Here is a 13,091-nt window from a genome sequence, read left to right as displayed (position 1 = left end):
ATTATTTATATAACATTTCAAAATGCAGCTATTTTTAAATTTGAAAATCTAAAATCACCATATTTTTTTAGAGAGTTTTGTGTATATTTATAATAACCATTAACACACTGACTGCCAACTGAGTATTAAGATGGTTCACTATTACTGGAACTATTAAAAGTTGTGGTTTATTTTTCCTGTTCGCTGTGAGAGCACCAGTACAGTATGTATCTTGGTCAAGTAATTTGGCCTTTGCTGTTATAAAAATTATCAAGGTATACTGCATGGCCATTGCCTAACTTTTCTTGTAATAAATGCATCATTGCTAATTTCTGTGTGACCAATACCAACTCAAATGTCTGTGACCTGAAGACCTGTGACCCCTTCATTCATATTTTCATATTCATTCAACATTCATATAAATGAATGTTAAGCACCAAACCATTTGGTTCAATTAGTATAGGTAGTTTCATGCCACACTTATGGCGCTTGCTTTTTATGTATTGTCGGAATATTAAACATATATGCTAGAGAACCATGGACTTATCTAGAGATAATTCTTTACCTGGGTAATAAAGCTGATCATTTTATTGTTAAAAAAAGTCAATTGCTAGCTTTATCTTTTGTAGATGGTCACAAGTATTATTTCTGCAGATGAGAGATGTAAATATATTAAAAGTAAAAGAAGTCTGTTTTGGGACATATACTTTCTGAATATTGGTATATCAGAAAGAGTCTTCCAATAATCACCAAGTGATTATTGAAATAATCACTAAGTGAGGCAATGAAATAATGCCAGTGTGAAGCAGTAAGGATAAAAATATTTTTAACTCTTCTAATTGAACATCCTTTTCTGTCTACATTACGGGATTACACTTTTGTTTGTGGACAATACAAAACTTCAACAGCATATTCATTAGTAAACTTGACAATAGTTTGCAAAAAATTATCATCAAAAATCATTTGATAAATGTCTATTGGTATGGCGTTAACTGAAATTTAATAAGCGTTCCTTGTTATTTTTTAAATGTAAATTGCTTTAATATATCTGTATCTCCCCATGAGTTCCTAACTTCATCATTCACTAACTCAGCTTCATCCTCGGAGCTGGAAGTCAAAATGTTAAAACCCATAAAATACTCATCGTTGCTATCTTTTCCTAAACTACTCTCACTGTCTTCCAAATATTACAGTAGCTCTTCATTACTTAGCGCTTTATTTCTGCATTCACACTGGAGTCCAGAAGGATCTGGTGTGTCCGTCATTTTCAACTAGGATTGCATAGTGTTGAAGACAAAAATGTCACAATACTGACTATACTGTGTATCAGAACCACTATTTATCAACTACACCACAATAGCAAAACAATACTTTCAGCTAAACCACACTTACAACACTGCTAGAGAATGATTAGTTACCACAACTTCAATCGGAGTGGGTGGCATTATCAAAGGAAGCCAAGTTTCCCCAGTTGGAGGGTATGGCAGTCAATGTGTTAAGTTACCTGGAGTTGTCCTGGAGTTATCTATTTAAAAAAAATATAAAAAGACAGATAAACCATGGTAGAACATTCATTCATGTGAACGTTTTTTTTTATTTTCCTTCCTTAAATTAGTTTCTAAAGTTTCAGCTTTATTAATAAATCAGTTTATGAAGTATTCTTCATAGATAGTGTACATACATAGTATATATGTATGTATTATCTTTGTAAGATTAACACCACATTGTTGATACTTTCAGAGTAATATAATTTATAATATTTGTTTTAAAAAAAGTAGTTTAATATGAACCGAATTATCCAGTATTGCTCTAGTTGCCAGTTCTTGTGTATTACTCAGAAGGGAACTCAGTAAAAATTTACGAAAAAATGTTGTGTTCTAAGTTTTTCTGCATTTTGTTTACATTCTTTTCTGTACCAGATAAATCTTCCTCCAAGGTAAGGAAAGGATTCCTCTTTAAACAAAAAAAATGATTCAAAACGAAAAAGAAAACTTTCAAGAAAATTTGTTTCAAATGTGTTTTTAAAGAGTCATTTTCAACTAGGATTGCATAGTGTTGAAGACAAAAATGTCACAATACTGACTATACTGTGTATCAGAACCACTATTTATCAACTACACCACAATAGCAAAACAATACTTTCAGCTAAACCACACTTACAACACTGCTAGAGAATGATTAGTTACCACAACTTCAATCGGAGTGGGTGGCATTATCAAAGGAAGCCAAGTTTCCCCAGTTGGAGGGTATGGCAGTCACTGTGTTAAGTTACCTGGAGTTGTCCTGGAGTTATCTATTTAAAAAAATATAAAAAGACAGATAAACCATGGTAGAACATTCATTCATATGAACGTTTTTTTTTATTTTCCTTCCTTAAATTAGTTTCTAAAGTTTCAGCTTTATTAATAAATCAGTTTATGAAGTATTCTTCATAGATAGTGTACATACATAGTATATATGTATGTATTATCTTTGTAAGATTAACACCACATTGTTGATACTTTCAGAGTAATATAATTTATAATATTTGTTTTAAAAAAAGTAGTTTAATATGAACCGAATTATCCAGTATTGCTCTAGTTGCCAGTTCTTGTGTATTACTCAGAAGGGAACTCAGTAAAAATTTACGAAAAAATGTTGTGTTCTAAGTTTTTCTGCATTTTGTTTACATTCTTTTCTGTACCAGATAAATCTTCCTCCAAGGTAAGGAAAGGATTCCTCTTTAAACAAAAAAAATGATTCAAAACGAAAAAGAAAACTTTCAAGAAAATTTGTTTCAAATGTGTTTTTAAAGTATTCCATAAATTTTAGTACATCTTTATCCTATTTTCTTCTTCTGTTAATTTTTTAAAATTATTCTAATCCAGAGTAATTTGTATTTTGTAAATGCAAAATCTAACAAATATCAAAATTTTATCCACTGGTAAAAATTTCAAGAAAAAATTTATCAGTTCACTTAGGTTTTTATCATGTAAATAATTATTTATGAAATCTATTTTGTAAGTTTCACTGAAACAGATTTTGTTGTTCATGGGTTATCCCAGTACAAACAGATAAATAAACACAACTCACGATAATAAATTTTTATTAATATGCTGTAATAACTTAGTAGTTTACCTGCCTATAAAAATGTTGAAACAATAAAATTAATTGTGATAACTTAAAAGACTTAACCCAATGTACATGATATTCTTAAATAAAAATCAGTTTTTTTCTAAAATCTTTCCCAAAGTTCAGAAGTTGATTGATAAAAGGGTTATTAAAATCTGGTATATGATTCTTGGGTTTTAAGTGGATATTTGGAAAACACAGGCATCCTAATTTATGTATAAAAATATATTTAAAATTTAATCTCAAAATTCTAGCTTTGCTATAAAAATTGGAATACAGTTAACACAAGATTTATGGACAGGGTACCACTGAACTTATGTGGTTTAATTTTTATGGTGCAGCAGATATCACGAGTTCAGCCAACCATCCAACATGGGTTAAATCAATTATTTACAAAGGGTTAATATTTATAAATTAGTATTGAATTATTTATTTTGATATTTACTTGAAATATCTATAAATTATATATTTAGCTATTCACTTTTTAGTAAATAAAAACATCTAATTTGTTCTTGTATTTTTTTTATCTCTGTAATAAATATTTATTTTCCTTTTTTTTTAATTCTAATCTACTATTTTTGCCCTAACAGTTGTTAAGTGAATATCAGAAAAATAAAGATGAAATGATAATTATCTGTGTTTGCTCCGGTTTGTTAAATGTTCTAACAACTGACGATCTTTCAGCAAATGATTATTGTCTTCTGAAAATGATCTTTGATGAACTTGTTAATATTTACAACAGGTAGTTTTAACTAACTTTATTTTTTTTTAATATTATTAATAAAAAATTGTATTTTATCAGTTTTGTTATGCATTGATTTCCTGATCTGTAATAAAATCAAGATTTAATAAAAAAGATCACTTTTCTGATTACTATTACTTATAATTAACACATTTAATAAATTAGAAAACTGCATTGTATGGACATTTGTTTGGTAATTATAATATGTTATGCTAAGAAAAACAAAAATGTTAAGTTATTCTTCAGGTATGGGAAGTCATGAAAGCTGGTGAAATTGACATTGGGGATGGATGTATGGTGGATGTTAAAGCATTTTTTATTTTAAAATTTCACTGCACCTTTTGAAGATTGCATTATAGAACTATAATTAGAGTATTGTTCTCTAACAACTCAAAGAGACCTCATAATTTGATTTAAATGATTTGTCTTTATTTCTTGCCACTCGTCAATAACAGTCATACCACTGTTATAGTTTTCATACCACTAGGATTATTGTCAGTTAAATAATAAGTGATATTGCAGGTCATGGTTCAGTCATCCCTTACCTTTTATCAGCTGCCAGCTTGTAGTGGCACTTGCCCCAGCAAATGCTTTACTAACTGATTGATTATCTAGCCACTCTTTTACCGCGCCCATTGAGGGAATTGCACTGTGTATGGGATAGTTTGGGTACTCTGTTTCTTATCCAGGAACTGTATGTAAATAAAATCTAATTGGTTCAAGAGCTGCTTAAAGAGGTTAGGTAATTAAAGCTGCCTTTCTACTATTCCTAAAATTTGTACGAGCTTATTGGAGTCATGTACAAGCTTACCCAGGGCTTGTTTCTGGGTCTCAGGATCATGTTCAAATTTACTCCTCACCAAATGAGCACTTTTCAATCATTTTTTGTCTTTTGTAGAGGAAGTTGTTTCTCTGGGGCGTTGAAGTCTTTTTTAGTTAACATAAATAGAAGTTGCATTTTTGGGTTCTTTACATTTTTTCATTAATTCTATCAATATGCAGATTTTGATGTCATATATCTTGAAAAAGTATTTTATTTTACTTTTTAAGTTTTTTTTTGTTATTTAATTTTTTACATTTTACTTTCCTGGTATCATAGATCTAGAGCTAGGCTGCAAGAAGGAAAGTGTGGTAATTAGTCACAATCTGGTGGGGGGGGGGGGGTATAGGTTTTTTTTACATTTCTTGACGTTTCATGACCCAGGGATCCCAAAAAACAAAAAAAAAATTGGCGGGGGTAATGTTCATATGTACTTACATACGTATATATATGCATTGGCGTGTTTGAAGCTTAACAACTTTTGACTGGGCAAACTGTTGTGATGAAATTTTGTACAGAGACTTGTATATTTAGGGCAATTTGTTGGTGAAATTTTGGGATCAATATCATCTCCAGGGAGTGGGAGTTTTTTTGGTGGTAAATTTTCTCAAAATTTTGCAAACATACCCCACTTTATATTAAGCTCAATGTCTGTGTGCATGCTTATCTTAAAAATTTTAAAAGTAGTTTGTCCCAAAATTTCACCTTCCCAAAAATTGAAAAAAGCTATCTTTCTATTTATTGCATATCTTTAAATGTCTACCAAGACGTAGTAGAGGCACAAGTGACCCCCAAAAAAAATACTTTGGAAGCAATATTAGCACTGGGGGAGCCAATCAAACTTTAAAAATATCAATTTTTTGAATTTTTAAAAACATTTCCGATTTATTTAAACTTTTAATACTAATTTCACAATAAAACTTCATCATAAATTACCTCCACCCAAAAAAAAAAGATATCTTAGGTACCTTTTTTCATATATAATTATTTTTCCGCTATATGAGAATAAATAACCAATGCCAGGAAAGTATTACAACTTTGTTGTTAGATTTTTTAATTTTTATTTTGTATCACTTATTTACTAAACAAAAAATAATTTATTAATATGTAAATAATCATTATGCCTTTCTGAAATCAAAACAAATTACAGGAATTTAAATTATGGTATACATTATTACTTGACTTCAAAAATTTGACTTTTAGGTGACTGAATAGTCTAATTAAATTAATCTGTGATTTTATATGATAATTAATTGTTATAATAGTAATTATGAACATAGAAATTATGGAATTACTATAACCAAACATGTAGAATTAAATTATTAAACAACTTCATGAATGGATGGAAGTCAACGTTTTTCAAACTCCTAGATCTTTGAATGATATCAAAATATATTTTGGCTGTTTAAAAATATAAAGTTTTGTTGTACAGATTGAATCAGATTTTATAATAAAACATTTTTTATAACTTGAAAACAGTTATAAACCGTAAAACAGTTCAGTTTATGTATTTAAGGAACACTGTAAAAACAAAAAAAAAAATGCAAAGAACCCAACAATGCACCTTCTATTTCAGTTAACTAAAAAGGATTTCAGTGAGAAGTTCCCAGAGGAATTTCCTCTACAAAGGAAAAAATAATTATTGAAAAATGTTCATTGAGTGAAAAATAGACTTAAACATGGGAACATTTACAGAAATTTTATTCTGCGGTGTACTTATTCATCATGTGAATAGCTGTTGATAGTTCACATTGTCTTGTTGCCTAGGTACAACAAAATAGTATCAGCAACATTTCTGTACAGTTCATTATTTTAGAAAAGCATGTTTGTTGTTAGAAATTATGTGTGTTTTAAATCTTTCTACAACACTGAGTAAAATCATAGAACAATACTGATGGAGTATTAAATACTCATGGAATAACAGAACATGTCATTGTGTCAATACAGCACTAAATGTGTTATTACATGGTTTGACTTACTGTCAAGACACTGTATCTGCAGAAGTTGAGTTTGATTATTTAATACAATTGTTAAATGTAATCAACAGTTAAATTATTTTCCAATTTCTCCACTTTCTTGTTACTTATTGAAAAAATTATTACATTTTTAATTTTTGTGTTTTCTTTGATTATAGGAATAGTACAGATTGTACAATTATACTTAGCTTAAGTAGAGTTTTTGTGATTTTGTCAAGAACATTTCTTTCAATGCCAGTTGCATTTTTTTCGTTATCGTACTTTAATTCATTTCTTATTACATTTACATGGATACATCTGGATCATTATATGGATAGTGTGCGTCATTTAAGTTGTACTTTGATTAGTAATATTGTTAAACTTGCCTCTTATGATAACTCTTCATCACAAGGTAACATTTATTGTAATTAATTTTTCTCAACTTTTTATTTAATAATTTTTTTTTATAAAATCTTTAAATGAACTAGTTCTTTTTTATTAAATGTTTTGGAAGTATTACAGCAAAGAAGATTTGAAACCAAAATAACATCAAATTTTTGTAGTTAATGATCTTTAAAATGAAAAGAAATACAGTTTTAGCATGAACTTAATTTTGAAATTAATATGATTTGTAAATGACCTGTTGTATTAATATTTATTTATCCTTCGAAATACCTTTCATAGTTAATGTTAATCGATAATAGTCAATGTTAATTCATAGATAATAGTGAATGTGTCAATGATTAATAGTATAGTCTTTTAATAATGTAAGACTTGTCAAGCCTGACCAGGTTTTGAACACAAGACATCTTAATAAAAGGTAGACATGCTACCTCATATTTGGCGATGTCATATTCTTGTTTCATTTAAAAATTTATCTCAGTATAATGAATATTCTTAACAGCCTACTGTGTCAATTAAATTTCTGAAGTTCAAAGATGTACCTGAATATGTCAGCAAAGATGCCAAAATAATAACATTGTTGATTTTTAATGTTTGTTTTTAGATATTGTTTGACTTCATTGATATTGCATGTTTATATATTTTTATTTTAAATTTTATAGAATGGGTTTGTTTTTGTTGGTAGAACAGAATTTATTAAAGGTATTATTAGATAAAATGGTAGCAACTCCTGTTTGGAAAAGGGCAAAACATGCTGCACTGCAGGCTTTATCTGAAACGTTATCCTCTGTTGAAATTTTATCTTCAGAACCAAACCTTGTTAAAACTTTATTGACCTCACTGCAACAACCTTGTGTTCCAAGTTATGTAAGTTTTTTTTAATTTTTAAATATATAATTTAATAATTGGTGTATTATTGATGTGTTACATGTTTGACAGTCATATTTTTTATGAAATATCCTGAAAAAACTATCATTAATTCTACTCATCAGCAGTTTCTTTTTTTACAGAATATAGAATATGGTAGTTAAGAATACAACCGTTTTATTAGGTGTTATTAAAAATTCCTGGACATGGTCCATTTAAGAAAAAGTGCTTCATGTTCCTCTATTTAAGTTTAAACATCTTCGTCAAAGTAGTCATCCTGCACAATAATGCACTGGCCCCAGTCATTCCAGCAACTTCTGAAATGTGGCCTTGAAATTGCAATGATGTTAAAGCAGTGGCCTTTCAGCTGCAACTTCACCTTCAAGAAAAGGAAGAAATCTGTAGGAGCTAAATCTGCCAAGTAAAGTGTGTGCAGAAGTGACATGTTGTTCTTTGTGAGAAAATTACGAACAAGGATTGCTCAGTGACAAGGTGCTTTACCATCATGAAGAATTCAATTATTCGTATGCAACAGATCTGGTTGTTTTCTCTTTCAAACGCTTCAGAAGTTGGTAATAAAATATTCTATTGGCAGTCTGGCCTGAGAAACAAAATCTCAGTGGATTTTTTTCACATTTTCAAGGACTATGCTAATGGAAGATCTTCTGGATCTCTTGTTGTCTTCAGGGGTGTTTTCCACTTTTGGAGCGTGCTTGCCAGTCAAAACATTGTGTGCAACCCATTTCCTTATTACTGTAAACTTGCAGAAGTGAATTGAATGTCTCTGTAGCCAGTTTTTCTAGCTTAAAATAAAATTTCACATTGGCTCTTTGTTCCAAATACTAATCCGCAGCATAATCACAGAATGTCACTGATACTCAATCATAAAAACACAAGTTTAACAACTTCCAGTGTAAACTTAGCAATATAATTTGACAAACTGCATTATACATTTTAAAGATTAGGCTTTTCCCCCCCTCATCCTTGGGCCATATCTTAGCAATTAAGTGTAACACTGCCCAGGGGAGTGTCCATATACTCAAACAGGCCTCCCTGCCTACCAGCTATATCTGGCATGACAGGCTTGCCCACCAGTTGGATCTTTCCTCCATGCCTGCCTCTAATTTCCAGAGTTAGATGTCTGGAAACATTTTGATACCACCTCATATATGTTCACAATATTCTGTGTAAATGGCTTTACACAAAGTATTATTGTTTAATAATTAATCTGTGCAATAAATTGGTAAAATAGACTTTTCCTACGTAGAATAACATGTAAAATACTTATTAATAAAATTAAAAGAAATGTTTTTTAAACTTGGTTATTTTTTTAATTTCTCAGTAAAAAGTGAAGATGTCAACTTTATTTTGTGTGTGTATAATCTTCATGTGAATCTAAAAACCAATTTCTAGATTTTTTACAATTCAAAATTTAAAGGTTAAAATGTATTTTGAATTTCTTTAATTTTTCAGTAATAATTGAAGATATTGACCTGGTTTTTGGTATGCATAATTTTAATATAAATATATTAAAAAAAAACAATTTCTAGATTTTTTAAAAATTCAACCTTAAACGGGATGAAGAAAAGTAAAAAAAAAAAAAAACAAAATTGAACAATCATTGCTAATTTTCCCAATTTTTGACAATAAAAAGTTATTCACTTGATTTGGGTTTGAAAATACTCTTCAGATAAATATCTAAAATCGATTTTAGACTTTTTTAATTTTGATTTTTTAAGGGGTGAAAGTGTACACCATGGCAGCACAACCAACACAGCCACTGCTTCTGTTACTGTAAGTGTGACGTGATTGGTTGCAACTGCCTCCAATTACTTGACAAAAAAAATAAAATAAGAAAACATTTTTAAAAAAAAGAAGAGAAACAGTATGATCACCTCCTACTGTGTTTGTCAGATAATGCTAAGAACTGGAATTTATTTTTACCCACATGAAGGATGGGTAACCAGCTATAAGTAATATTTTTAAGATGGAGGCAGACTTATTTTAGACCTCATTCATCAGATCACTCAGTTTCGGGGTCCTGTACTGACCAAACTGTTACTCTGAAGAAATTACAATATACTGATATTTTTTTATAAAATGAACAGACTTCAATTTTTATTTATCATTATTATTCTGACCTGTTAAATATTCCTGACTGTGACAGGAAACACAAATAATCATGTAGTGCGGGTGAAGCTGTGACATGGGATTCTAACCTTCATTGATATTACAGGCGAAGCTGTGACGGGGAACACTGGTCTATATATATATATATATATGTATATATATTTTTTTTTTAGAGATTATTACTTCTTCAACTCCTTATTTCCATGTTGAAATATTATTTTTCATTTGCTTTTGAGGTGTTTTATTATTTTCTTAAAATCTTTTGTATCTGAGTTTTACCACAATTGTATTTTTTAACTAATCAAGAAAATAAAAACTATTCTTATGAACATTTTATGTAATCTAACAGGTATGTTTTCAAAATTAAAACAAATTGTTGAGTAATTTTAACATTTTTCTGAGTAAAACATTAAAATTTGTCAAGTGAAAACACAAAATATTTAAAGTGTTATATAATATATAGATATAATGGGTTGAAATGTACGGAAAAGTAATATTTATATGGCTTATATATTTTGGCACAATGACTGAAAAATTTGCTCTGAGTTATATAAAATTTGATATCACTCATTGTGGTTGGTTGTTAACCTTTCTAAAAAGTCTCACAAGTAACATTTGGATATTTCCAATTTTAAATTACATGGTAAACTGCTATTTTTGTTTTATGTAATGTATTTTCAACCACCATCATGGTGAAGGAATAGTTGTAAAAACTGTTTTTCAAAACTTTTATCTATTTCATCATAATATACGATAAGATGTTATTATACACTAGAATAATTAGTTGAAATTTTTATTGTAGATGATAAATAGTGTGGAGTCATTAATGTTACAACATTTAAAAGAAGTTGATTTAAAAATATGGATCGAAGAATGGGTTGGACCACTTTTAGATACAATAATTAAAAATGAAGGACGTAATCATGGTCTTGAAAAATTACTTACAAAAGCAATTTGTATTTCACCTGAGATTGTTAATAATATTATGAGGTAAATAAGTTTTTACTTATTTATTTATTTACTTTTTTACTTTAAAAATTGCAATAAACGTATATTGTTATGTTTATCAATGGTTTTCCTTTTCTTTTTTTTCTTAGTCAAAATGAAAAGAATTGGGTCATATCATTTTCATGTCTTCACGCTTGTCGTAAATTAGGATTGAATATTGGCAATAGTGTTGATAAACTAAAATGGAGAGGATTTGTCAATTATTCATTCTTTACTGAAGCTTTATGTCATCAAAATAATGAGGTAAACATATGTTTTCTGCACAGTACATTATCATGAATTTAAAATTATAATTACTTTTTAATTACTTGGTAGTCATCTAAAATATTGGATACTACCAGTTTCACTGTAATAAAGTAAATTTATGTGAAAAATCAATTTTTCACATTAGAAATGTTATATTTATACTTTCCCAGCAGATACAGTATTTATAACAAGGTGAAAGTATGATAATCATTCCAAAAGTCACATTCCTACTTTTCTGGCTTCAGGGATGTCATGAAATATAGAAAATGCAAAAATGAAGAAAAATTTTGTTGTTTAAATACATTTTTGTTTACGTGTATGAAGGGTGTTTGATAAGGGAGTGCAAAGTCAAAAGTTTAAGTACATTGTGTGAGTTGGGATGATGCCATTCACTTGACTGCCGTTTTCTCTCTGGCATATAATGAAATCCATGTTTCATCATCAGTAAAAATTGGATTACGGAGCTCATCACCATTTTCTGTGTAGCGGTTCAAAAATTCCAAAGTAGATTCCATTCAGATTTTTTTAGTGACATTACATTAAGACATGCGACACCCAACGTTTACAAACCTTTCTGAAGCGTAAATGGTCATGAACAATGCGACCAATAACAGCTCTTGAAAAATCAGGAAAAAGAAGGGCCGGGTCAGATATCGTTAAGTGACGATCTTTTCTGAATTCATTATCAATGCGTTTCAACAAGTCCTTGGTGATTACGGAGGGCCTCTCCAAAGTTCTTCATCGTGCACATTAATTCTGTTATTTCTAAATCTTTCACACCATTTTTAGACGTTTCTTTCATTCATTACATTATCACCGTACACAGCAACCAACTGCGTATGAATATCAGCTGGCTTAATGCTTTCATGGTTTAAAATAGTATAACTCCTTGTATTTCACAGTCGGTGGCAACATCGATTTTCCTATTCATTTTATAACATAATAACTCACACGTAATCAAAGATGCTACAGCACAACAAATTGCAGACAACAATGCAGTGTGTACATTACTAGTGTGACCATGAACAACACACGTTTGCCAACCTTCAAGAGAGAAATTTCCCAGCGATCTTTACTTTAGAGATATCTCTTGTAGTTTAGTTATTTTTGGAGTGGCCCTTTGTAGCAAAAACAACACTGAACATTCTGGATGGCCAGTTAAGGTTACAACTGCAGAAAAAAGTTCCATGATATGGGATGGAAGATAAAAGATTGAAATTGCATGAGATTAGATCAGTGTATCATATATTATATGAATGTTTACATATGTAAAAACTGTGTACAAGGAGGATGCCACATTTCCTCACAATTAATTAAAAACGTGAATGAGTAATAATTTCAAAGCACAGTTTGGAACTACTTTTACAGAATTGAGAGGAATTTTTGCATCATGTCATATCAGTTGATGAAATTTGAATATGTCACTACCAATCTGAAACCAGTTGAACAGTCAAAACAGTGGGTTGCAGTTAGGTAACTTGCTCTGAAAAAGGTGAAAACTGTTCCATCATCAGTAAAGATGTTAGCTATTGGCTTTCAAGTTCCTGGTGCATAATCCTCATTGACTCTCTGGAGGAAACGATAACTAAGTAGTCATATGCATCTTTACTGGATTGTCTAAATGAAGAAATCAGACAAACACATTTGATAAAAAAGAAGGTTATTTTTTTACAAAGGGAATTCACCACTTCATTCTTTTGTAATTACAACTGCAAAATAGTTTGATCTATGTTATAAAATTCTTCCCTCTACTTGCCACATTTAGCAATTTTAATTATTATCTCTTTCCATATATGAAGAAGTGACTTGTCCTGGAAAGGGATTAACATGA

General features: G+C 29.7%; 1 protein-coding gene across 1 annotated transcript in view; it reads left to right on the top strand.

Annotated features, from left to right (window-relative positions):
* THADA (Thyroid adenoma-associated protein homolog) overlaps positions 1-13,091 on the top strand; it is a 72,777-nt gene that overhangs the window by 8,708 nt on the left and 50,978 nt on the right. The window contains exons 6-10 of the mRNA XM_075376359.1: positions 3,681-3,832; positions 6,787-7,019; positions 7,695-7,876; positions 10,809-10,996; positions 11,104-11,257. Coding sequence (XP_075232474.1) covers positions 3,681-3,832; positions 6,787-7,019; positions 7,695-7,876; positions 10,809-10,996; positions 11,104-11,257 — 909 coding nt within the window. The remainder of the gene's footprint in view (positions 1-3,680; positions 3,833-6,786; positions 7,020-7,694; positions 7,877-10,808; positions 10,997-11,103; positions 11,258-13,091) is intronic.

The sequence above is a fragment of the Lycorma delicatula genome, chromosome 10 (assembly GCF_047948215.1).
Source record: "Lycorma delicatula isolate Av1 chromosome 10, ASM4794821v1, whole genome shotgun sequence".
Lineage (NCBI taxonomy): Eukaryota > Metazoa > Arthropoda > Insecta > Hemiptera > Fulgoridae > Lycorma > Lycorma delicatula.
The sequence above is the reverse complement of the archived record's forward strand: the minus strand, read 5'-3'. Positions and strand labels throughout refer to the sequence as shown.